Source organism: Delphinus delphis, chromosome 5 (assembly GCF_949987515.2).
Source record: "Delphinus delphis chromosome 5, mDelDel1.2, whole genome shotgun sequence".
NCBI classification, from domain to species: domain Eukaryota; kingdom Metazoa; phylum Chordata; class Mammalia; order Artiodactyla; family Delphinidae; genus Delphinus; species Delphinus delphis.
This window is the reverse complement of record NC_082687.1, coordinates 20,283,580-20,310,442: the sequence shown is the minus strand read 5'-3', so window position 1 is coordinate 20,310,442 and position 26,863 is coordinate 20,283,580. Positions and strand designations below refer to the sequence as shown.

General features: G+C 39.8%; 1 protein-coding gene across 6 annotated transcripts in view; it reads left to right on the top strand.

Moving 5' to 3' along the window:
• The window catches only part of MANBA (mannosidase beta), a 158,022-nt gene that overhangs the window by 4,509 nt on the left and 126,650 nt on the right, over positions 1-26,863 (top strand). For 5 of the 6 annotated variants that reach the window (XM_060012056.1, XM_060012057.1, XM_060012058.1 and 2 more), the window contains exons 2-7: positions 3,159-3,253; positions 5,246-5,351; positions 6,151-6,321; positions 8,407-8,530; positions 18,532-18,707; positions 19,585-19,695. In XM_060012056.1, coding sequence (XP_059868039.1) covers positions 3,159-3,253; positions 5,246-5,351; positions 6,151-6,321; positions 8,407-8,530; positions 18,532-18,707; positions 19,585-19,695 — 783 coding nt within the window. Of the gene's footprint in view, positions 1-1,647; positions 2,118-3,158; positions 3,254-5,245; positions 5,352-6,150; positions 6,322-8,406; positions 8,531-18,531; positions 18,708-19,584; positions 19,696-26,863 lie in introns of those variants that run through there. The other variant, XM_060012062.1, reaches the window with a different exon arrangement.

Below are 26,863 nucleotides of genomic sequence, written 5' to 3'. Positions count from 1 at the left end.
CTTTAGGGTTCATGGGTTTGCTTATGAACTCAGTCACTTACATGAGTCCTTAGTCGTCAGACGTAATGCTGAACGTAGTCCTATTTGCTTTAAATAGGACTCAGAATTTTAATATGAGCAAAGGGGATCAGACCACTCTGGAACCAAATTAAGTTGGTTGCTTAGCATTTGCAGTAGTTATTATAAATGTAATCTGAGTCTCTGCAACTTTTAATTTAGGGAGGTAGGCATTTGCCCTTAGAGCAATTTTTTAAAATAAATTTTATTGTTTTGGAGCAATTTTAGGTTCATAACAAAATTGAATGGAAAATACAGACAGTTCCTATATGTCTCCACACATGCCCAGCTGCCCCGCTATCAACACCCCCTACCAGAGTGGTACATTTGTTACCATCAGTGAACCTTACAGTGACACATCATTATCACCAGAAGTCCATAGTTTATGTTACAGCTCATTCTTAGTGTTGTACATTCTATGGATTTTGACAAATGTATAATGATATGCAGCCACCATCATAGTATCATTCAGAGTAGTTTCACTGCCCTAGAGATCCTTTGTTCTCTGCCTATTCATCCTTCTTTCCTCCTTAATCCCTGGTACCCTCTGATCCTTTTACTGTCTCCATAGTTTTGCCTTTTCCAGAGCATCATATAGTTGGAATCATACAGTCTGTAGCCTTTTCAGATTGGCTTCTTTTAAGTAAGAGAAAATATTTAACTTCTAAATTCTGTTTGTTTAGAAAAAATTTATCTGAAAATATTACCCTCTGGAGCTTGACATGCAGCTTCCTTCAAGGAGCCGGGGGATAGGAAGGAGTCTTGTGCCCCACAAGCCTGATCATCACCCAGCCCTGAGGCTCCGCAGGTTAACGTCTTGCAACTGCATCAGCCTTCACACCTTTCTTGTCATGATATTTTTAAATATATTGGATTAAGTCCACAGTGTAGAGTTATAAATAGGGCTGGGTGGAGACACATGGGCAGGTTAATAACTAGGTGCCTCTTCAAACCCGTGTCCTTAAATATTTACTCCATATTAGTTCATTGGAGAGGCTGAGTCCTGCGTGTGGGGAGGAGAAGAAAAGGAAGCAAGTGGGCTGGGCCTGGCACACCCATTTAGCAGAACAAAAGCTCACCATTAACCAGACCTTAAAAGTCAGTTTGGTGATTATTGGTTGTTATTATTATTATTTCGGTACGCGGGCGTCTCACTGTTGTGGCCTCTCCCGTTGCGGAGCACAGGCTCCGGACGCGCAGGCTCTGCGGCCATGGCTCACGGGCCCAGCTGCTCCGCGGCATGTGGGATCTTCCCGGACCGGGGCACGAACCCGCGTCCCCTGCATCGGCAGGCAGACTCTCAACCACTGCGCCACCAGGGAAGCCCTATTGGTTGTTATTAAATCTCATCAACCACTGACTGCCCCTTTGGTATCTTTTTTTTTTTGGCTGCGTTGGGCCTTCGTTTTTGCGCGCAGGCTTTCTCTAGCTGCGGCGAGCGGGGGCTACTCTTCGTTGCGGTGCGCGGGCTTCTCATCGCGGTGGCTTCTCTTGTTGCGGAGCACGGGCTCTAGGTGCGCGGGCTTCAGTAGTTGTGTGACGCGGGCTCAGTAGTTGTGGTGCACGGGCTTAGTTGCTTCGCGGCATGTGGGATCTTCCCGGACCAGGGCTCGAACCCTTGTCCCCTGCATTGGCAGGTGGCTTCTTAACCACTGGGCCACCAGGGAAGTCCCCCCACCCTCTTCGTATCTTATCAAAATTATTTCTTCCAGGCAGGAGCCGTTTCTCGCTGAAGCCTTTCTCTCCATTTTGATACGCACCCCGTGGTGTTATAGCGCCCCTTGCGGATTTGTTCTCTGGGCAAGTGCTCAGCTGGTTGTTGCCAGTGGCCAGCCCTTACCTCTGTGGAACTGAGACAAAGTTGGCTTTTCCCTCTCAACGTGGAGTTGCAGTTCCTGAGGCAATCACCCTTGGACCTGTCCCAGTTGGAAAGGAGAAGCCCTCTGAGCCTGTGCTGTGTCCCTCTATGTAGCCGTGGTGTTGTTCACAGACATTAGAACTGAGAAACTTCTCTTACCATTTTCTGTTCCACCTCCTGCCTGGGAGCCCTCATCTGAGAGGTAAAGGGTAGAAAATGAGTAGGAGAAGAAAGAGGTAAGGATTATGGAAGGGAGGACTTGGGGCTGGACCCTGAGATGGAAGAGCATCTGTGAACACCCAGCAGGCCAGTTGTCTAGGGCAGAGGGCCAGATACTATTTTAGGCTGCATGGGTCATTTGGTCTCTGTCGTGTCTACTCAACTCTGCTATTGTAGCATGAAAACTGCCGTATGTAATTTATAAAGGAATGGGCCTGGCTGTGCTCCAGTAAAACTTTCTTTATCGACACCTGTCCATTCTTAGCTCACTGGCCATACAAAAACAGGCAGTGAGCTGCATTAGGCCTATGGGTTGTAGTTTGCTGACCTAGTCTAGGCTAATATAGGAAACCTGAAGTCTGTAAGTTTGACGGTGTCTATGCTGCCTGTATATTCTCTGCAGAGATCCTTTCTGTGTTCACTTAGTAAAGCTGAGTGAAAAATAACTTTGTAAATGCTGAGTAAATCCAAGGAGTGGGAGTTTTGCTCATCTTTGGGCAGTAGAGGAGAAGTGTTCCTCTTGAGGCCAGCTGGGATAGTGGCAGCAAAACGCACAGTGAGAACCAGAGGGCGGTGAGTGTCTGATGGCTGTGCACCATAAGAAGTGCTGCCGTTCATTCTCTGCTGATACCTTGCAGGTTCTGTGCTTGGTTTTAACAGAGGAAGCCAATCTTCATCTCCACACATGTTCTTTCATAATGAAACTATGTAATAGTTGTATCTCAGAGCTCTTTCATTTCAGGTATTTTGATTGTGTTGGGCTTTTTTTTTCCGTTTAAAATTATTTTTAGTATTTTTAGTATGCTCACGCCATGGCAACTTTGTTTGAAAGGTAATGGGCTCTTAAACAGATGGAGCTTTAGCTTTGAGGATGGGATGTGTCGGCATACGAAATGCTTGCACTCTTAGGCCAAGAGTTCATTAATTTTTAGGTAATAAATAGCTATCATTGATAGTGTATTTCGTGTTTATTTAATTAATTATTTTTGCATTTTTAATCACCTACCATAATTTTTATCAACAGGATCCTTATTACAGATTTAATAACCTTAACTACCGATGGATCGCCTTGGATAACTGGACCTATATCAAGAAATTTAAAATCCCTTTTGACCTGAGGTACTTATGTGTGTCTATCTATATTTATATCTATCCATTTATTATTATTATTTGAACTTTTGTTCTTTTTCTGTCTGCGATAGTCTTCTGTTTCTTTAGGTTGCCTATCCGAACATTGTCAGACTAAAGCCTGTACTATAAAAGTGAATATATATGATTTATGTTTTGATTTGTGTATGAGGGTGGTGCCACTGATCATTAGTCACAAAATTATGTCTTATTCAATCATTTTTCCAGTGGTTATAATGGAGTCACCTCGACCTAGACAGTTCTCTTATCTGCCTTTCCTTTTCCCTGCCCTCCTAGTAATCCATAGAGCGTATATATTTACAATATTGTCAAGTAGGATCAGAGATACATCCTTTGTTTGGTGTAGCATTAACCAGCCACTGAAACTAAGGCATTGGCCTTAGATTATGTCGTGAGGTCATGAGGAAAACCATGGTATAGTTTTCAGTAATGTTCTATGTAGCAGAATGTAACCCAATTGTATCTACCACCATTACTGCTAAATTAAAAAAAAAAACCCTTTTGTCCCTTTAATATGACCTTTTTTTGGGTAATTATTTACTAGCTTCTTAAAAAAGAAATAAAGCCAGAAAATAGTGCTCACTATCATGGAGTTACTGTGTTCCAGGCTCTTATTTCCAGATAATACTTAAAATATCTCTAGTAGGGGGTCCTCTTTCACCTTGAACTCAACATATCCGAAATTTAACCAATTGACTTTCCCACTGAAAGCTTGCTTTATATTCTAGCAACCTCGTTATTTCTCTTACTGTAATACCTTCTTCCCAATCTTCTGTGCCCAAGGAGTTTTTGGCTCATCATATCTTTTCTTCATCTCCCTGTATTCGGTCTGTTTCTGAGTCCTGTTAATTTTTGCCTATCATTTCTCTTGATTCAGCCCCTGCCTCCTCATTTCCAAGTTTCCGCCTTTGCCTAGGCCTTTATTATTCTCCAGTCTTTTGTATGCAGAAACATAAGATTCATCTTTCCCGAATTTTGATTTTACCATGACATTCTTGCTTAAGAATGACGGTGTCTTCCTTTCGATTGGCAGATCAAGTTTAATTTTCTCTGCTTGTCTGTGAAAATGCTGCTTACTGTTGCCAATCGTGCACCACTTCCTGCACCTCCATCCCCCATCCCTCTCTCAGCCCTAGGCAACCACTAATTTATTTTTTATTTCTGTGGATTTGTTTCTTGTGGAAATCTCAAAGAGATGGAATTATATAATATGTGGTTCTTTGTGACTGGCTTCTTTCACTTAGCATAATAATGTTTTCAAGCTCATCCGTGTTGTCATGTTCACCAGTACTTCATTTCTTTTTATTGCTGAGTGCTATTTTATTGTATGGGTATACATTTTATTTATTTTGTTCTTCTTTAAACTCTTGTCTCCTTCTTGAAGTCTTTCCTTATGACATAAACTCTGATAGCACTTGTAGTCTATCCAACAAGACTGTACCACAAAGTAGGAGAGATTGAAAGCTTTCTCTTTGTTTCCTGTGTTTTAGGCTTCAATGCTAATCAGATTGCAGATTCCTTAAATTCAGAGACTGTTTTAGTTCCCTGTAAGGCTTAGCAGAGTGCTGGGCACATAATGTTTACTCATAGATACTTGTTCCTTGGTTAATGCGTTCTCTTAGTGTTAGTAAATATAATAGTTTGTGACAATGTTTTATGTCTATTATTTAACTTGGTTCTTATAAGAATTTGTGAAGTTCTAGGAAACAAGTCAATGCATGGAAATTAGAAGTCATGCTCATGATTTTATGGTGATTGAAATATTTTGAAGAAAGTTAAACTGGATCACTCAACATAAAAATGTATTAAAGCAATATTTCTGAAAATTTCATTGCAAACTCCCTTCTAAGAATGTATATTTTCTGTGAAATATTTATTCCTTTCGTTCTTAACTAATAAAAAAAGGCTAATTATCTAAGTTAATGTTCTATACATCTTGTTTTAAAAATCTTCTTTTTTTAGCAAATGGCGTAAAGTAAAGTTGGTTTTTGAAGGCGTCGATACAGTTACAGTAGTCCTGCTCAATAATATTCCTGTTGGCGAAACAGACAACATGTTCAGAAGCTATGTAAGTACATAATGACATCAGGTTAAAAAGAACCACTTGTAGGTATTTGGGTTCATTGTTATCATGAGTGGCAAGTACAGGTCCTTGGATGCACTGGGTAAGTTACTTTATCTCTCAGTTGCCATATTTGTAGAATGATGAAGACACTCAAACCCTATGGAACTATTGTGAGGATATAATGAGCTAATTATATAAAGTGATCAGTATTAGTTTTGGCACATAGGCAATGTTTGACAAATGCTGTTCCCTTCTCTGTTAATTTGGTAATCCAGAGTTTCATGGGAAATGACAGTTGACAAACCATTTTAAAAGAAAATGTTCCTTCCTTTCTGGAACAGTTACCTTAAGAGATTGTATCCTGATCTCCCTTCCCTTTCAAGGGTAGACTTATCAAAACGAAAATAACTTATGACTTAGAAATACATACTATGCATAGCGGAGAGTCAGGTTATCACGAAGTGTCTAGGAAATCCTTGGCAATTCAAAGCCATGTGTGAATAGCCAGAGCAGACATTCCAGGGCTAAAGATAGTCTCTGCTTGCGCTGTTTGCCTAGAACCATCATCTGTCAGTAAAAATAGCAGGAGAAAACCTAGAAATCTATGTTTGCGTAGGAGAATGTGATCAGTTATAACTAAAAGTAGGCAACGAAGTTATACTATTTTGGAGAAGCGCTTTCTCCTGCCAAAAGGCTAAACCTAAAGATGTCAATTATTTTATGCATCTTTCATGCATTCTGCCTCTATCTAAAATTTTACACAGGAGGCTACTTTCACATTTGTTCTTTCCCTTTAATTTAGAGCTTTGATATTACACGTGTGGTCCAAGCAGTAAACATCCTTGAGGTGCATTTCCAGTCACCAGTGATATATGCGGACCAGAGGAGTAAAGTTCACACTCACTACAGCGTGCCCCCCAACTGCCCTCCGCGTGTGCAGGATGGCGAATGCCATGTCAACTTTATTCGCAAGGTACCAGTCTCGGGGCTTTAGCTTTGAGGATGGGATGAGGGCATATGAAATGCTTGTTTGAAGACTCCAGTTGTATTTCAGAAGTTGGGCATCTCTTTCCTGCCCCCTCAGTGGGATTTAAAAATTAGAAATAAGAACCAGGGCTTCCCTGGTGGCGCAGTGGTTGGGGGTCCGCCTGCCGATGCAGGGGACGCGGGTTCGTGCCCTGGTCCGGGAGGATCCCACATGCTGCGGAGCGGCTGGGCCTGTGAGCCATGGCCGCTGAGCCTGTGCATCTGGAGCCTGTGCCCCGCAGCGGGAGAGGCCACAACAGTGAGAGGCCCGCGTACCGCAAAAAAAAAAAAAAAAAAAAAAAAAAAAAAGAAATAAGAACCAAAAATTACAAGAATTTTTGTAGAGAGCTTGTCTTTCTAGGTTTCCTTCTTGAGGAGTGTTTCAGAACTTAGATAACGTTGGAAAAAGAAGAAAGATAGGTGACTGATAATGTACCTTTACAATTTTTTTTTTTTTTTTTTTGACTGTGCCACGATGCTTGCAGGGATCTGAATTCCCTGACCAGGGATTGAACCCATGCCCCCTGCAGTGGAAGCGTGGAGTCCTAACCAGTGAACCACCAGGGAATTCCCCCTTTACAATTTTTTTAAAAAACCACCTGGGTTTATCAAACTTTTCACCAGACTGTAGGGTTCATGTTTATGAGTGATTCTTATTACTAGCCTTCTGCAACTGTGCCCCGGTTGAACTGATTGGTTTTGGGCTGTAAGTTCAGAAACCAGGATTTCTGAATTTATACTGGAGGAAATAGGAGTTGGCAAGAAACTCTAGTTAGAGTTTCTTAAACTGTTGTATCTTTATCTTTCAATATGTTTCTTCATTCTTTATAGTTATTACATTTAAATATAATAGTGGGTGCAGAGATATTTGGGAGAAATTTAAAGAGTAACTATTGTGTTGCTTCAGTGTAATATGCTTTTGAAGAATAAATGTACATAATTAGATTTTATGGTCTTAGAACATTTCTGCCAAATTTAACTATGTTTCCTAGGTTGATAGATTAGTTATTTTTTTAGTTATCTATTGCTGTGTAACAATTATACCAAAACTTATCAGCTTAAAACAACATTTATTATCACAGTTTCTGTCAGTCAGGAATGCAGGTGTGGCTTAGCTGGGTACCTCTGGCTCAAGGTCACTCATGAGGTTACTGGCAAGCTGTGGACCAGGGCTGCAGTTACCTTAAGCCTGGATGAGGCCTACCTCAGCTCACCCATGTGGTTATTGGCAGGCCTCAGATGGGCTTCCAGGCTCACTCATGTGGGCCTCTCTACAGAGCTGCCTTACAGCATGGCAGCTGACTTCCCCCTTGGCCAAGAGAGAGCTGACAGAGCACCCAAAACAGAAGGTGCACTCTTTTATAACCTAATTTTGGACGTGCTCTCACTGCTGTTGTATTCTGTTGGTTAGAAGTGATTCATTAGGTCTAATCTGTACTCAAGGGGAGGGGATTACACAAGGACCTGAATACCAGGAGAGGATCATTTTGGGTCATTTTAGATGCTGTATATGGGACACACACACGCTATTATGGACTTAATTCTGTGCCCCCCAAATTTGTATATTAAAGTCCTAACCCTCAGTAAGGTCAAAATGTCACTCTGTTTGGAGATGAGGTCTTTAAAGAGGTGATTCAGTTAAATGAGACCGTTAGGATTACTGCTGATCCAGTATGGTTGATGTCCTTATAAGAAGAGGAAATTTGGACAACAGAGGGAGACGCTAGGGGCGTGTGTGTGTGTGTTTGTGTGTGTGTATACAAAAGGCTATGTGAGGGCACAGTGAGAAGGTGGCCATCTGTAAGCCCAGGAAACCAAACCTGCCAACACCTTGATCTTGGACTTCCCAGCCTCCAGAGCTATGCGAAAGTTAATTTCTATTGTTTAAGTCACCCAGTTTTTGGTATTTTGTTACGGCAGCCCTAGCAAACTAGTACACATGTACATAATATTTTAAAAGAAAAAGGTTTTCATAATGTTTAAGTTTCATGGTAATTAGAATCGATCTTCTTTTTTTCCCTTAAAATTGCAGGCACAGTGTTCCTTTAGTTGGGACTGGGGGCCTTCCTTTCCTACCCAGGGCATCCGGAAAGATGTTAGAATTGAAGCCTATAATATTTGTCATCTGAACTACTTCACATTTACCCCCATATATGGTAAGCTAAGAGCTGTGATTTCTTGTTTTTCTTTTTTGAGCCTCCTCTATGTTATAAAAATTGGGTTTATAATTTGAATATATATACAGTTGGCCCTTGAACAACATGGGTTTGAACTGTGCAGGTCCACTTATGTGTGGATTTTTTTCAACAAATACTACAGTACTACATGATCCGAGGTCTGTCGAATCCATCGATTCAGAACTGTGGATGTGGAGGGCTGAATTGGAGCATCAGTGGATTTTGGTATCTCCAGCAGGTCCTGGAAGCAATCTGCTGTGGATACCAAGGGACAACTGTACTTTTCAGAGACTTATTTAAAAAAAAATTTTTATGGCACATTAAATTTAGAAAAGTGAAAAATATGTACAAACTGATTTGTCATGAAAAATTTTAAAAAATTAATTAATTTATTTATTTTTGGCTGTGTTGGGTCTTCGTTGCTGTGCGCGGGCTTTCTCTAGTTGTGGCGAGCGGGGGCTGCTCTATGTTGTGGTGCGCTGGCTTCTCATTGCCATGGCTTCTCTTGTTGCGGAGCACGGGCTCTAGGTGCGCAGGCTTCAGTAGTTGTGGCGCACGGGCTTAGTTGCTCTGCGGCATGTGGGATCTCCCTGGACCAGGGCATGAACCCGTGTCCCCTGCATTGGCAGGCGGATTCTTAACCACTGCACCACCAAGGAAGTCCCTGTCATGAAAATTTACTGTATAAAGCAGTTAAGTAGGTGGGTACCTACCTTTTAACATATTCTGAAAAATAAAAAATGAGAGGAGGAATGAAAGAAAGAAAAGAAAGGAAAGAGGAAGGGAGGGAAGGAAGGAAGCTCTGTTCTCCCAAGCTGTTTCTTAAAAGAATTTGGGCTGCTGGCTTGCACTCCTTTTTGCTGCCCCTGTAGTCACTTTCAAAACTCCATGGTGCTGAATTCTTGGTTTGCTTAAATCATTGGGCTGACTTTCTGTCACTGCACATTTTCTCCTCTGAAGGCCATGACATACCAGCCTTGTTAAGAGTTGAAAATAAACTGGAAGACAGACAAGGCATTAAAGAAGCTCTTATAAGGTAAAGAATACTACTTTTTCAGTTGAAGGGAGCATTAAAGAAAACCTCAGAAATCTCACAGATGTCAATGAATTGGTTAAAAACTGGTCAAATATTTGTTGAGTTCTTTGCCCAGCACTGTGTGTATTTGGCATAGAAAAGAAGTATAATGTGTTTACTCATCCCTGCAAGTTGGTTGAGGTGGGGAGGGGAGATATAAACAATTATCAAGCCAAGCTAGATTGTGTCATAGTCTTTGGGATGGCAGCCCTAGTAGTTCAGAAAACCAAGATCAAAGGATTTGAGAAGTTAGGGAAATCAGGGCGAAGGTGGAGGCAAATGGGATTTTAAATGATAACTCATGATGCTCAGTCCAGTTCCTTGCAGGCCTAACTAGATGAAGTCTGTAAGCAAGTATGTGGTGTGTCCATACAAGAGTTCTGTTGTCTTTAGGGCCCTGGTGACCCTAGATTGCTCTTTGATAGAGCCAGATCTGTGTTTTCTAAAGGCAGAAGACAAAAGCATATCAGAGACGGTTGATAATTGAGGAAGTTACTAGGTGCTGCTGGCATTTTTTTTTATATAAATTTATTTATTTATTTTTGGCTGTGTTGGGTCTTCGTTTCTGTGCGAGGGCTTTCTCTAGCTGCGGCAAGCAGGGGCCACTCTTCATCGCGGTGCCTGTGCCTCTTACTATCGCGGCCTCTCTTGTTGCGGAGCACAGGCTCCAGACGCGCAGGCTCAGTCGTTGTGGCTTACGGGCCTAGTTGCTCCGCGGCATGTGAGATCTTCCCAGACCAGGGCTCGAACCCGTGTCCCCTGCATTGGCAGGCAGATTCTCAACCACTGCGCCACCAGGGAAGCCCGCTGCTGGCATTTTTAAATGCTTAAAAGGCATTGGAAGATCTAATGTAAATTGCACATATAAATGTGGCTGTTTAGAGCTTTCTAGTTTAGTGTTTCTCAAACTTTTCTTCAGAGGCTCAACCCGAATTGAGCCTTGCTATGAAATCAAATACATAATGGTTCACTGCCCCCCATCCCCACCCGTAATTTTTCTCAGGTGTATATAATAAAACCTACTGTAAGAAGGGGTCTGATTTTGCCAAAAGTTATTTATTTAATAGTTTTGAAGTTTAATCAGTGTTTTAGGTGGTTAGCAAAAAGTGCTGTGAGTTCCAGGTATCCTGATATCTGAAAAAATCTGAATAACACTGCTCTAGTTTAATTTAAAATTTTGAATATGAAGCTAAACATTTCTTCCTGAGTATGAGTCATTAGGGTTCAGTTTATTCACCATTAGTGACTGAGCAAATTTTATTTGAATTAAATCAATTTAAGTGATGCTTAAAATTTAATTTAGACTCGGTGTAATCAGTTATCCATATCAACTACATTTTTGATGTTTTATGACTACAATATATTTTGTACTTAACATAGGGAAGAATATCTTTCCTGTTCAGAAGATTTGTCCTGTGTATATTAAGCAGTAATTCTTATATTTTTGATTAATTTTATAGATTTCAGTTTGGTTACTTGATGTAATAGAGAAAATTGAAGCATAAACTTATGAAAGCATTAGGAGAGGAACTTCCTTTAGGATTTTTTTCAGAAATTTTTTTTTCAGTTTGTATTTGGAAGATAGCAATTATTACTGAAATCAATAGAAACTTAGAAGTTGAAAATAATAGAGAATAAACTAATATATTCTGGATACTTTTTGCATTTATTTGGTACACAGTTTGAGGCAGGCATTGAGAGTTACTAAACATTTTTTAAAAGGATTAGTTCATAATCAAAAGTAGATACATGTAATTTTTATTTAAAATCAAATACTGTATTCATGTTTAAAATTTAAGTGTGAAATGAGGTTAGTCAAAACTAATGCAAGCAGTAGCTAATCTCTGTATAATAGTACTACAGATAGTTTGTATTTTATTCTTCTAAATTTTTATATTGAGCCTATATTGTCTCTATAATAAGGGAAGAAAGCAGTTAAACTAATCTAGTATCTAGTGATTTCTGCCAGCTTATTATGAAAGGCTAAACTACTTTGACTTTGTAGCACTTTCTGCTTTCTGCCTATTGAGGCTAGAAGAAAATAACCTTTTTGCTTTTCCAAATGTTTAATTTATTTCTTAATTTAAAATTAGTGAGTTTAACCCTAAAGACCAAATGACCAACCATAGTTCCCCAGTTTAATTGTATAAAATATGACAGAAAAAAGGCTGTTAGACTTTTAAAAACTAACTTGAAATTTTTGTGAATTAATTTGCTTTATGTGTATATATATATATATATATATATATATATATATATATATTTTCTTTTCTGCATTCTTAATCCTTAGCATAGTGGTTTCTAAACTTTTATACTTTTGAATATCCTTTGGTCATTTGTTTGATTTTGCCCTAACCTCAGCTTCCTAAATGATTTTCACATATTCTTAATATTTAAGGTAATAAAAGCAAATTTATATTTGGAAAAAATACTGAGGTCAAAGGGAAACAAGAGTTACTCTCATTATCTCTTAGGCTCTTGTCATTTATCTGGGTTTTGAGAGATACCAACTTATTGATGTGACTTTCTCTAAAACGTCATTAGAAAATATTTATTTGAATGTCTGTGTGTGTGTGTGTGAGAGAGAGAGATAGACATATATTCATTTATTGATCATCTCCATGCTAAGTCTTTCATATTTGTAATCTGATGTAAATTGTTCATATTAGGCCCTAAAATTTGTTAGGGAGGGATGGTTGTCTAGTTTTATGAACTTTTCTTAAGGTTACATAGACATATTAAGTCCAAATATATAATAAGTATGTTCTGATGAAACACTGCATTGTTTAATCTTCTGTTACCGCAGTTAGAAAGAAATAAAATAGAGATGTTTTTCAACATGTATATCTTCCTGTTGAGCTGAGGTGAGCTGTGGGTCTTTGACCTGTGCTTGGGCAATTCCGTTCCTCAGAGATGCTGCCTTCCCGACCGTATCCACATTTACTTGCGGCCTTAGCCTAAAGCACCCTGTCTCTTCATTCTTGAAGACATAGGCTTTGAGTTGGAAGAGTGGGCCTAGCTCCTAGCTAGACCCTAGCCTGCCCAACAGTGGCCTTTATTGAAGGTCATTGCTGCCCTTTGCTTACAGTTTAATATAGAGAATATAATATTACAACGTAGCAAAGATTTGTCAGTCTTGCTCAGTGCCTTGTTTATTGCATTCCTTTTTGAATGCAAGCATGCATTCACTTTTTTCTTACATTCATTTTGAATCACTTTTTCATTACCCATAAAATGATGGTATTCACCCTCGAAAATATATTTATGGGTAGGTAGGTTGCTTGAATGATCTCTGAGTAGCTGCCTTGTTGTGTAAGTCGATTTTTTTTTTTCTCTAGAACTTACCAATTTATGTTGTTTGGTGGGGGGGGTGGGTGGCGGGATTTTGCTTTGTGTCTGTTTTGTTTTGATTTCATCTTTGAGGATTTTGTCCTGCTGAATAGGCAAGGAGATCTTGCTGCTTGGGAAAGAAGGGGAAAACAGCTGTTGTAACTAACTATAAGCCTGCTTTTCTGGCTAATGCAAGCTGTTAGCTCTTTGAAAAGCAGCTACTGTAGTCTGTCCTCTAATTCTGGCAGGAGCATGGGGATGTATCCTATGTTTGAATTTCAGCATTCTGTGGCTCGTTGTCATTGCTGTTCCTTCAGATGCACAAGGCTATCTCTTCATTGCAGCTTTGCATCACCTATGAAAGATGCAAGATGAAGCGAGCAGGTAGGAGGCGGAGCTGGGAGGCGCTCAGTAGGGCTAATCAGGGCAGCCATGTTTGAATAGCTTGCCCCCCAGTGAGAGGAAGCATCTTTTACATCTTACATGAGCCGTCCACCAATGTTTGCAGATCCATCCCATGCTGACCTGAGTGTGCTTGCATGTCCCTGCTGGTTCTTAGCCCTTCCAAATGCCATCCTGTATTCTTTTTTTTTTTTGCGGTACGCGGGCCTCTCACTGCTGTGGCCTCCCCTGTTGCGGAGCACAGGCTCCGGACGCGCAGGCCCGGCGGCCATGGCTCACGGGCCCAGCCGCTCCGCGGCATGTGGGATCTTCCCGGACCGGGGCACGAACCCGCGTCCACTGCATCGGCAGGCAGACTCTCAACCACTGCGCCACCAGGGAAGTCCCATCCTGTATTCTTAACTGTGACCTTCGGGTGTATTTTGTTTCTTTAAGTAGATTCAACATCTTTGCTGTTTGTGATTGGGGTATAATTTATAGTGCCTGTCAAGTTTCACAGACAGTAATTATTCAAGAAATATATTTCCACTGTTTGGCAGAAATGTTCACATAACTGTTGTCATGCCTTTGTCAGGTAGTTTAGGTTACAAAGATAGTGTTTTGACAAATGGAGGAACTGTGGCACCATGTAATTATGCATTTAGTGGAAGGTCAGACACATTCTTTATGTTTGTAGATTTCAGTGTTTTTTCTTTTTTAGAAAGACGCTCATTAAGAGGCTAATATTTTATGGTTACAGTCCCTTCAAATGCTTTGTTTCACATTATACGTATTTGCTATTAGGACTTAGGATTCTGAAGGACAAAAAGCACCTTTGCTTTTGGTCTTCCTCATTATTCATATGCAAATTTCAATCTGTGCGTGCCTGCTAGTGTCTTTCTTTTTGATAGGCGCCTCTGTGGGAGATGAGTGGAAGGTAGAGAGCACTGGAGTTAGGAAACCTGGGCCCTTGTCCTGTCCACTGGCACGGGAGCTTTGAGCTAGTTCTGCAGTCAAGGCCTCAAATACCACAACTGCAAAGTAACTAGGAGATGGCCAAGTTTCTTTTGCCTCTAACATTCTACAGTTCTTTCCCTGTGTTTGTAAATTACAGCACTCATTACAGTCTAGTGAGGGTATAAGTGTGGAAGAACCAGTTTTTTTTGAAGCTAGATATATGATTAAATGAAGGTACTGATATTTGAGGCTTAATTACAATCAGTTAAAGCAAGGCTTAAGGTGTAGTTTGAGAGTAACTCTTTCTGTAGTTATGGACACACTTGAATTAATGTAATTCATCCGTCTTCTTATTTTTCTACCTCCATGTCTTCCTATACTTTTTTTTTTTCTCTTAGACAACCAAATAAAGCTGTTTTTTGTTTTTTTTAATTTTTATCCTGACCACATCTTGACAAAGAAGTGGACTATATGGGACTATAAAAGGAGCTGGCACATTTTAGAAGGTTTTAAAAGTTAATGTACTGGGACTTCCCTGGTGGTCCAGTGGTTAAGAATCCACCTTCCAATGCAGGGGACGCAGGTTTGATGCCTGGTAGGGATCCCACATGCCACGGGGCAACTAAGCCCCTGTGCTGCAACTACCGAGCCCACGTGCTGTAGAGCCTGCATGCCACAACTAGAGAGAACCCCGCATGCCGCAACAAAAGATCCCGCACATTGCGACGAAGATCCCGTGTGCCGCAACAAAGACCCGACACAGCCAAATAAATTTAAAACAAAAAAAAAAGGTTAAATGTATTGGCCACATCTACACAAATTGGAGTTTTTCCTGAAGATTGTTTTCATGAAGAAGCAGCACACGTTCATCTGGGCTGTGAGGCTGGTTACCCTTTCTACAAATTCCCATCCGAGTCAGACTCATGGTGATTTGTTTGTTTGTTTCTGAAGAAACCTCACTGAATCAGCTTTGGAAGAATCTGAAAATGAGTCAATGGCCAGAACCACATTCTCTGCCATGCCCTGGGTTGCCCACCTGGTTGAGGTTAAATGGAACAAACTATAGACTGTAGTGTCTTCTGCAGGGAGCAGGGCATCAGCTAGGACATCGCTGAGGCTCCAGGCCAGGGAAGGCCTCAAGTTGTAGAGAGAGCTCATCAGCTTGCTCTCCACCCTGTTTTGATAAGGAGTTCCTGTCCTGTTTGGGTCCAGGGTTGATTAGTCAGGGTGAGGAAGGATGCAAAACTTGGTGTCATTGAGAGGGAGACGTGGGAGGGGATTTTAAGTCATTTAGTAAACTTTCTTCTTTCTTATCCCATCCCCGGTACTTTGTCCATTTTTGAAATGATCTTGCATTCCACTTCAGGAGAGCTGGGGGTGATAGGAATTCTTTAGGAAAGGATAACTTGTTAGTGCTGGAAGAGTTATGCTGGGAAGCTGCATTCTAGAAATGGGTCTTGATTTATAAGGGGGCGCTCTCCTTAACTAGAAATAAGATTATACATTTTAAAATTAGCCAGTGAAAAGAAGTGACCAGGTAATACCAGGAAAATTATTATTTAAGACTCTCAGTATGCTCTGTGAACCTAAACTACTGAAATTCTCCATGGAATTCTCCTCCTGGAAGGAGGGGTTGTACTTCATTTGGAAGAAGAAAAGAGCGCAAAATATGTTGTTGTAGGGTATTTGGTAATGACACGATAGGCTTGTAAATCCTCATGCTGGGTTTTTAATTCCTCAGCTTTAGTTTTTTCATTTAGTGGCACCCGAGGGAGTTAACAGGATGAGCTCCAGAGGGGTGATTTACTTTAGAACCTTCCATGTTAGAAGCAATAGAAACTGGACAATTTTGCCAATAACCTTTGGGAATTACTCTGTTTGTCTTCCTTCTGGAGGCCCTTACAAGCAGCTGATTCTCTGCTGAAGAAGCGATAGGAAACGGCCAAGGAGCCTGCCTTTTTAAAAAAAATTTTGGCTACGCTGCACGGCATGTGGGATCTCAGTTCCCTGACCAGGGATCAAACCCGTGCCACCTGCATTGGAAGGCGGAATCTTAACCACTGGACCGCCAGGGAAGTCCCAGGGAGCGTGCTTGAACTTGGTGGTTATTGGTTGGTAGGAGAGGCCTAGAGGGCAGAACTAAAATCTCTAGGTGGAAATGAGAGAAAAGTGGATTTCACATCAGTGTAGAGGACGACTTTCCAATAGTCAAGGCTAGCAGAAGGGGAGGCAGAGGTTTTTGTCATTATATTAGAGATATTAAAGACAGATTAGAATGGCCTTTCGGGGGAAATATATTAGGGTAGAGATCAGCAAACTTTTTCTGTAAAGGGTCAGGTAGTGAGTATTTTAGCTTTTTGGGCCATATGGCCTTTGTTGCAGTTACTCAACTCTGCCTTTGTAGCACGAAGGCGACCGAAGACAATACGTAAAATGTGGGCATGGCTGCTGCCTGGCCTGCTGGGCTGCCATGACGAAATACCAAAGGCTGGTCGGCTTCAGCCACAGAAATTGACTTCTTACAGTGCTGGAAGCTGGGAAGTCCAAGATGAAGGTGCTGGCTGATTTGCTTTGTGTTGAGGGCCTGCTTCCTGGCTTGTAGATGGCCAACTTTCTAGTTGTGTTCTCACGTGGTTGGGGGCTGAGGGGGTGTGCGGGGAGAGAGAGAGAAAGAAAGAAATGGATCTCTTCCTCTTCTTATAAGACTACTGTCCTATCAGAATAGGACCCCACCCTTATGAACTCATTTAACCTAATTACCTCCTAAAAAAACCCTCTCTCCAGATAGAATCACATTAGGGGTTAGGGCTTCAACATATGAATTTTGGGGGGAATGATACAATTCAGTCCATAGCAGCTGTGTTCCAATAAAATTTTATTTACAAAAATAGGAGGTGGTCCAGATTTGGCCCAAGGACCATAGTTTGCTAGCCTGTGGTCTAGAGGGAATCAAACACATCGGAAAGTAGACCAGGTGATCTGTCAGCATACTTCTAGTTCACCAGTTTTGTGAATCTGTGCTTGTTTTGGTCAAAGACTCAGCCAAAGGACATATTTGATGTCTAGCATAGCTTGACATCATTAAATGTTCTCCTATATAATAAGATCCTCTCCCCACTGTAAAACTCCTGAGCACCACTAAGATGTGGTTTGGCGGAAATTATTTGGATTGAGTTGGCAGAATTTAGAGGTTAAATGTTTTCGAGGTCTCTAGTTTTAGACTGTCTTGGTTCACATCTGCCACTTACTAGCTGTGTGATCTTGGGCAAGTTACTTAATTTCTCTGTCTCAGTTTTCTCATTTATAAAATGATGATAGTAGTGGAATTTACCTTGTAGCAATGGTGTGATGCTTAAATAAGTTAATACTTGTTGAGAGCATAAAACAATGCCTGGCTCATAGTAAGATCTTGGTAAATGTTATCTATTATTATTTCTTGAAATAAGAGATAGTAAGGGAAACCAGAGGGAATATGATTTCGAGTTAAAGGTGAGGTAGCTGTCAAAGATTTAGGGATGTTTTAGAAAATAAACAGCTTTGGATCAGATTGGAGTGTGTGCTTCTGCTTAAGAACAATAAAAATGTGGTAAAGGGAATATGAATATTTTTCTAAACAACCTTTAATTTTCCTGTCCTAGTATTATCACACGTTTGTACTTGTCCACATCCCATTAGACCTTTAGCTCATGAGGGCAGGGGCCATGTTTATTTACCCTGGTGACTGTTTAAGTCCCATCGCTTAGCAAAGAACATGGCACTTAGATGGTTCTCAGTACACATTTATTGGATAAATAATTACATTTAAAATGCATCTTTATTTTTTCCACATTGGATTAATTCTAATACACCTAAGTTTCTAACTTATTATATGGCTTAAAAACCCTCAGTATTTTTACTTTATAAAAAGGAACAAGCAAGTATGTTTCATAAATCAAGACTGATAAATCTTGGAAGATTTATGTTATCTTTTCATTTGTAATTTTCTATTTGTGCCATATTTATAAAGTTTTTGTGACTTATGATTGTAACATTTTTAGAGTAGAAGTATATATAAAAATATAATTTTGGTTATTCTTCTTCGGAATTAAGGATTAAACTCTAAACATTAAAAGAGAATTTTCACTGAACTTTTGATCAGGATTGCATTTGTGGAGCACTTATAGTTTAGAAGCTGCGTTGGCCTTTTTTTCAGTGAATCCTACATAATATATATGTATTTTTTCTTTTTGTACCTTAGATAATAATATCCAGGAGTGGAATCTTGAAATAGAGTCTTGTTTTGATGTTATCAGTTCAAAGCCAGTTTTGGGTCAAGCGATTATAGCCATCCCTGAATTAAAAATACAACAGACAAACAGCGTTGAACTTCAGCATGGGGAAAGGATTGTTAAACTCTTTGTGAAAATTGACAAGGTGAATGATGGTACTTCCCGAGAAGCACTAAGATGAAAAGCAGTGTTGTTCAAAAGAAATGCTTAGAAAAAAGGACCTGAGTATTAAAGAAAAGTGTACTTTTTCCATTTTTTTCTTTACTTTTAATCGGTTATACATTTTCTGTGTGTGCAAGCTAAGGAATGATTTTCCCAAATTTTAAGATTAAGAAAACAGAGGTTACGTGATTAATTTGGCATCCTCTCCTCTCAAAAAGTCAGGTGTGTTATATTTTAACTTTTCTGCAGTATTTGGAGTATCCTAAATCCAAAATACATTCTAAGCATCATACTTCAATGCTGTGATTATTTTTGGTATTTGTAAACTATTTTGAATATTGGTACTTATTCTACATACAGAATTCTAATTCTAAACTTATGATCTTTCGTAAGTAGGAGTGAACTGGATTTTACCTTTTCTTATTCCTCTAATTGACAATTGTGAGCTGAAAAGGATAGAGCAAATCAGCATTCAGTAACTGTTCAGATAAAGTAAGAACTCAAAACGCTTTTCTAGTTCTGGGCTTGAAAGAAGAGTTAACCTCAAAGTCCAATTCTAAATGTTAAGAATGTAGAATACATGTTAGCTGAGTGTTGCAATGGGAAGAGCTGTTTTTCTGAATGCCCATGTTATTTTGTTATTTCCTTTCCCTTCTGGTATATTAATCCATGCTAAACTCCTAGCATGTTGATTTTTAAATATTATCTATGGATTGGTATAATTTGGCATAATACAAGGAGGGAGATTTATATTGCTCTGTGCTCGTCTATGAGAAATTGATGTGATGCTCTGAATTACTATATTATTTTGCTGAAAATATGCCACAGATTACTTAGACTGATATATTATTTTTTTAAAGAGTGTTACTATAGAAACTTGGTGGCCTCATGGACATGGAAACCAGACTGGGTACAATATGACAGTTCTTTTTAAGCTGGATGGAGGCTTAAGTTTTGAAAAATCAGCTAAGGTAAGCAAATACTTTAAGATATTTGTGAAAAAAAAGTATATTTCTTGTTAAAATAGCAATACAGATCTTTGTAGGAAAAGAAGAAACCAACAAAACTTCTGCAACCCCACCACTCAGACATAATTAGTAGTAATAGTTATATTCATTCAAAAGCTTCTGGTATGTGTATATTTATATTTTTTTAATGGACCAGACTTTGCACATTATTTTATTTATAAATATTCTCCTACTGTGTTTTTTTTTTTTTTGCGGTACGCGGGCCTCTCACTGTTGTGACTTCTCCCGTTGCAGAGCACAGCCTCCGGACGCGCAGGCTCAGCCGCCATGGCTCACGGGCCCAGCCGCTCCGCGGCATGTGGGATCTTCCCGGACCGGGGCACGAACCTGCGTCCCCTAGCATCGGCAGGCGGACTCTGAACCACTGTGCCACCAGGGAAGCCCTATGGTATTTTTTCATTTAGGTGTGGGGCAGGACGAGAGCTTGAAGTGGAGCATATAAGATCAAGGTTACTCTCAGGAGAAGCTATGCCCTAGTCAAGGTTGTTTATTCTAGAACAGGTAACTGAGGAACATCTCAGAATTCATTTGCAGTGGGAACGCTAAAGAAGTGTTTGTCTATTTGTCCACTTGACTGGGATGGTAGAGGTTGGATTGAATGATCTCTTGTGCCTCCCTGCACTTCCATGATTGCTCAAAAGAGGAAACCAGGATGCTTTAAAAATTTGAGCTGTTTTGCAAGTTTCAGGAATCAATGTTTGCTTTTGAAATTTAGATTAAAAGTATAGGTTATTGCCAAATTTGGTAAGAGAGCTGATACCTAATTCACCTTTGTTTCCATCCAGGGTAGGTCTTACAGGGAATTCAGTTTCTTGGCAGTCCCGAATTTCTTAATGTTTTCAGACCTGCCCGTGTTTCAGCAAGCAAGAAATTCGACTGCTCTGTGCCGTCAGTATCTGTTTCCTGGCGGGAATCTCTCAGTTTGATTTCTTTCCAGCCTTTAGTTGGTGGGAACGTGTCAGACTGGGATTTCTTTTTATTTATTTATTGTGTGGTATAACACACAAGAGAAAAAAACCAGAACATAAATGGAACACTTAACGAATGATCAGAAAACGAACACTCACGTGACTGTCATCCTGATCCAGAAACAGGAGCATTACTAGCACCTCAGAGCTTCCCCACTGTGCGAGCTTCCCCAGTCACTGCCCCCTTTCCTTCCCGAAGATCCACTGTCCTGACTTATAACACTATATTCTATTTTTGCCTGTTTTTAAATGTTATGTACATAGAACCACATAGTTTATATTCTTTTATGACTGGCTAATTTGGCTCAACATTATATTTGTGACATTTAGATATGTTGTGGTGTGTAGCTGTAGTTTGTTTACTTACATTGCTTTGTACTATTTCATCGTATTACACATTCTGCTGTTGAATTTGGGTAGTTTCCAGTTTTGGCTTTCCCGGATAATGCTGCTATGAACTTTATCGTATGACACTCGGAGCACATATGCCCCCAACAGCATTCCTGCTGGAGTGGGATTGCTGGATCATAGGGTAGGCATGGGTTCAGCTTTTACAGAGGTTGCTAAATTGTTTTCCAAAGTGTTTGTATTTCACCTTTACTCTGCACGCTCCCATGTTCGCTAACACTCGGTACTGTGTCAGAGGGGAATTCTTCCTTCATCACTGGCCTCTCCCTATCTGCTCTCTACTGCTCATGTTTCCTGATGGTTTCATTGTTATCCTGGGCTTGCTTTATGCAGAAATATTTCTGTTTTTAAAGTATCTCACTGAAATCCATATTGCTAGGTTTATATCTTTCTTGCCTGTCTTCCATCGACGTTAGACGTATGCGTTTTAATCTTTTGTTTACTGGGCACGTCAGAAGACGACAGCACAGTCTCCGACGGAACGCCTTGGGGAAGTTACAGATTTTGGTTGCAGCCCATGCAGGCAGAGATGTACTGGGTCACAAAAAGAATGCAGGTGCTGTGGGGAAGGGAAAGTGCTGACTCTATTTCTTTTGGATGGGAAAGAATATCTTGATGACTGAGATTTTTGTTGGTGTTGTTAAAAGGAGTAACTTTGGAGCAAATGGTTTAAGTGTGAGGGGAGATAATTAATGAGTACTTCAAAAATAAATAAATTAGGGCTTCCCTGGTGGCGCAGTGGTTGAGAGTCCGCCTGCCGATGCAGGGGACACGGGTTCGTGCCCTGGTCCGGGAAGATCCCACATGCCGCGGAGCGGCTGGGCCTGTGAGCCATGGCCGCTGAGCCTGTGCGTCCGGAACCTGTGCTCTGCAACGGGAGAGGCCACAACAGTGAGAGGCCCGCGTACCGCAAAAAAAAAAAAAAAAAAAAAATTAATTAAAAAATAAAAGCAAATGTTGGGATATTATAAAGTCTGTCAAGCAAGTTATTTCAAGAGGGACCTTAGAATGTGAGTCTGGGAGAGTTGGCTTTATCAGTTTAGGAAACCAACTTGATTTTTTAACACAAAAGAAAGTTTTGTGTCTAAATGGTAGTGGGAGAGGCTACTCTGGGTAAATGGAATAAAAAAGAAACTCCTCCCCATGACTGTTTTTGCCATTTTCTGCTCTAATTGAATATTTGTATTCTACTAATTGATTGTATTGAATTGCCTAGGTAGTATGTGTGTTAAAGGCATAATAAATATTTTGGAATGACTGTTATGGTTTACCTTTCTGGAAAACTAGGAAATCACTTAGTTGATATTTCACTTTAGCACAACTTACTTTGTAAGACTCTTCCAAGTATTCCCTATATAAGGTAAATCTTTTTGCTGAAAGCAAGAGAAGGTAGTTGCTGTTTATATTTGACCTGGCATCAAGATTCTCCAATTAAATTACTGTAGGGAAAGAAAAAAATGTAATCATATGTATTCCACAATCAGAAATTATATTGCACAGTTCCCAAGCCAGAAGAGGTAAAAGATTGCCCCTAGCTATTACAATTAGAAAAATAACGGAGATTTCCTTTACTGTTTTGTTTTTTAAAAACTTCACTTTGTTCTTTGTTTTTTGAGTTCCCAGTTTCATCTTTGCAATATGCACAGGGCAGAAAGAGGTCCCAGTGCCACTTCCTCTTTCAAAGGGAGGTCCCAGTGCCACTTCCTCTTGCAAAGTGCTACTCTTGACTCTCTCAAGACCTTAAAAGCACATAGCCAAAAAATATGGAATTCAGAATAATCAAGGTGTATTTCTGACCACTTCTGTACTTTTGATCCATACTGAGGGTCCACAGAGATGTGAAGTGTGTTTCCTTCTGTATTTCCCAGGTTTCCTAGGACAGCCATAACAAATGAGTAGCTTAAGATAAAAATAATTTATTTTCTCACAATTTTGAAGGCTGGAAGTCCAAAATCAAGGTTTTGGTAGGGCCGTGTTCCTTCTGAAGTTTCAGGGGAGGCTCCTTCCTTGTCTCCTCTGGCTTCTGGTAGTTACTGCTAGTCCTTGGCATTTCTTGGCTTGTGGGTGCATCACTCCAATCTCTGCCTCTGTTGTCATATGGCCTTTTCCCTGTGTGTGCCTCTGCTTTTCTTTTCTTTTTTTTTTCTCAGTTAGCTGTATCTCATTATCACCCCTTCAGATCAATAAATGAATCATTCCTTCTTTTTGATAATTTAATTTATTTATATTTGGCTGCATTGGATCTTCGTTGCTGAGCGTGGGCTTTTCTCTAGTTGCGGTGAGCGGGGGCTACTCTTCGTTGTAGTGCGTGGGCTTCTCACTACGGTGGCTTCTCCTGTTGCGGAGCACGGGCTCTAGGCACGCGGGCTTCAGTAGTTGTGACTCGCGGGCTCTAGAGCGCAGGCTCAGTAGTTGTGGCCCATGGGCTTAGTTACTCCGTGGCATGTGGGATCTTCCCGGACCAGCGATTGCACGGTGTCCCCTGCATTGACAGGCAGATTCTTAACCACTGCACCACCAGGGAAGTCCCTCTGCTTTTCTTATAAGGATACTAGCCACTGGATTAGGGCCCACCCTAATTTGGTATGACCTCATTTTAACTTAACTAACTGCATGTTCAAAGACCGTATTTCCAAATAAGGTCACATTCTGAGTTTCTGAATGACATGTATTTTGAGGAAACACTGCTCAACTCAGTACACCTTTCTTTTATCTTTCTCCCTGTCAAAGTTAAACATTTCCAAAATGGCTACAGGCAGTGGCTTACCCAGAGTGGGCTATGGGAGCAGTTAGCATTGGGTGTAGGCAGCAAGTGGTTGCATTGTATGTAGACGACAGGTGGCCTGTCTTTTATTAGTAGTATGTTCTGGCAATTCTTTGCAACATCAGTGATAAAATATTCCTCCCCCCAAAATCTTTTGTTGGTCTGTTTTACCCATGTGTGCAATTGTACTTGAGTTTTGATACCATATGTGTAGGCTTCAACGTAGCATATTTTTATTATGAACCCTCTAATAAATATTATATTCTACATGGAAGTGAATTTGGAGAACTTTTATATGGTTGTCCCCAGGCTCATGGGGACTTAGCTTCATACAGTCAATTTGAAAGTATGTTCATAACAGTTTGGAATTGTTTAAACTTGTTTTGGGCATACTTCATGTCCCTAGTCCCTGTCTTATTACATATTCTTGCATTTAAAAGTAGATTAGAAACAGTAGCACAGTAGTTATAAAAAAGAAGAAACTTAACCTGAGTTACTTCATTGTGACCTGTTGGAGTTCTTATTTTTATGTTTAAAATTTTAAATGGAAAGAAATAATTGATAAGCTGGATTTTATTAAAGTTAAAGACTTCTGCTTTGCCAAAGACAATGTTAAGAGAATGAGAAGACAAGTCACGGATGGGAGAAAATATTTGCAAGAGACACATCTGTTAAACAAAATACGTAAAGAACTCTTAAAACTCAACAATAAGAAAACAGATAACCCAATTAAAAAATGGGTCAAACATTTAACAGACATCTCACCAGAGAAGAGATACAGATAGCAAATAAGCATGTGGAAAGATACCCCACATCGTATGTCGTCAGGGAAATACAAATTAAAACAACAATGAGATAACACTACCATCCATAAGAATGGACAGACTTTGGAACACTGACAATTCCACATGCTGGTGAGGATGTAGAGCAACAGCAGCTGTCATTCATTGCTGGTGGGCGTGTCCAATGGTACAGTCAGTCACTTCGGAAGATAGTTTAGTAGTTTCTTACAAAACTAAACATACTCTTACCATATGATCCAGCAATCAAGCTGCTCAGTATTTACCCAAAGAAGTTGGAAACTTATGTCCACACAAAAACTTGCACATCAATGTTTATAGCAGCTTTATTTCTAATTGCCAAAACTTGGAAGCAACCAAGGTGTCCTTAAGTAGATAAAGTAATAAACTGTGGTCTATCCAGACAATAGAATATTACTCAGCACTGAAAAGAAATGAGCTATCAAGCCATGAAGAGACATGGAGGAACCTTAAATGCATATCACTAAGTGAAAGAAGCCAATCTGTAAATGATTCCAAGTATGTGATATTCTGGAAAAGACAAAACTACGGAGACATTTAAAAGATCAGTAGTTGCCGAGGGTCGGGAGGAAGAGGGAGTGATGAATAGGCAGAGCACAGAGGATTTTTAGGACAGTGAAACGACTCTAATACCATAGTGATGGATACTTGCTGTTATACATTTGTCCAAACTCATAGAATGTGCAACACTGTGAGTGAACCCTAAGGTAAACTGTGGACTTAGGGTGATTATGAGGTGTCAATATAGGTTCATCAATTGTAACAAATGTACCACTGTGGTGGGGGATGTTGATGATGGGGGTGGATATTCATGTGTAGGGTCAGGGGGTAATCTTTGTACCTTCCGCTCACTTTTGCTATGAACCCTAAACTGCTCTAAAAAACTTGTTATTTAAAAAAACTTGAAATAGAGAAAAGTGTTAACTATGATGTGTTAATATGCAATATTTTGCTTGGTAAGTGCATATTTGGGTTCATATATGAAATCTTTTACTAATTTTAATACCTTCAGAGTTGAAATTTATTCTTCTTTTACTTGATAATTGTTTTAAAACTAAAGAATCAAAGTAAAACATGACATCAGTGATATGCTTTAGTAGTGGCAGATATTAAAAAACCCCAAAGTACCTTGGAAATCTTTTTGATAGCACTCCAGATGCTTCATACAGAGATCAACTGTGTGACTTAATCATATAGGTCTGTAGAGAAGGTGGTACAATTGAAATACAGAAGTCATTCTTTTATTTCTGGAAAGACTGCCTCCGTACTCACAGAAGATATCTTGAAACAACAGGAGGTTGTTTCTAAAGGTTTAGAGGTTTTCTAAACCTCTGTTGTGGTCAGCTCTATAGGAGTACTGCGTATGTGGCCAGTATTCACAGTGGAGTTCATACAAAAATCAAAGAGATTAATCCTATATATTTTTTCTGCCTCCTGAAAATCATTCTTTGAACCTTGCAGAATTTGCTGTTTTGGAAACATTTCTTCATGTGTGACATTTTCTGGAAGTTTGGAAAAATTTTATTCATTCTTTTTAATCTCACCTCATCATTGGAAAAAGCTGCAGAAAGTCTTTCCTAGACAAAAGGAATGCTCATTATGAAGCTAGGGCACCATAAAGCTAAATTTTGAAAAGCTAATCTCAACTTTGAAGTCCTGTGTGAGCCAAAGCAAATGTGGACATGTGTGAATCAGCTCAGATTTTGTTCTCTGCTAGTGTGGGTTTTCTCCTCTGAATTATCTTTTTTTTTTTTCTCTCTCCTTAGTGTAGAATTTTAGATGAGGTTAATCAGATACAAATATATATGCTTTGAGCAATGTACAGTGAAATTCCAAGCTTTTAAAACTCGTCTTTGAAGATAAGTGCACAGAAATTTTGAAGGCTATTCATTTTTCAAAAACAAACTGTAAGGAAATGGACATTTACATAGAAAAAAAAAGAATAAAAATTTGAAGAAGAGTGCCGGGAGAAACAACAGGAGATGCTGATCTTACGTTGCCTGAAGAAATCAAAATAGCAATGTTGAATTATACCAACCGTTTTCACCAAGAGCTGGAGATTTGCTCTAAAGCAATGGATCATATATCTGTGTTCACTATCATTCAGCCATTTTCTCTGATTTTGCAGAAGAAATACTTGAGAAGTGGAA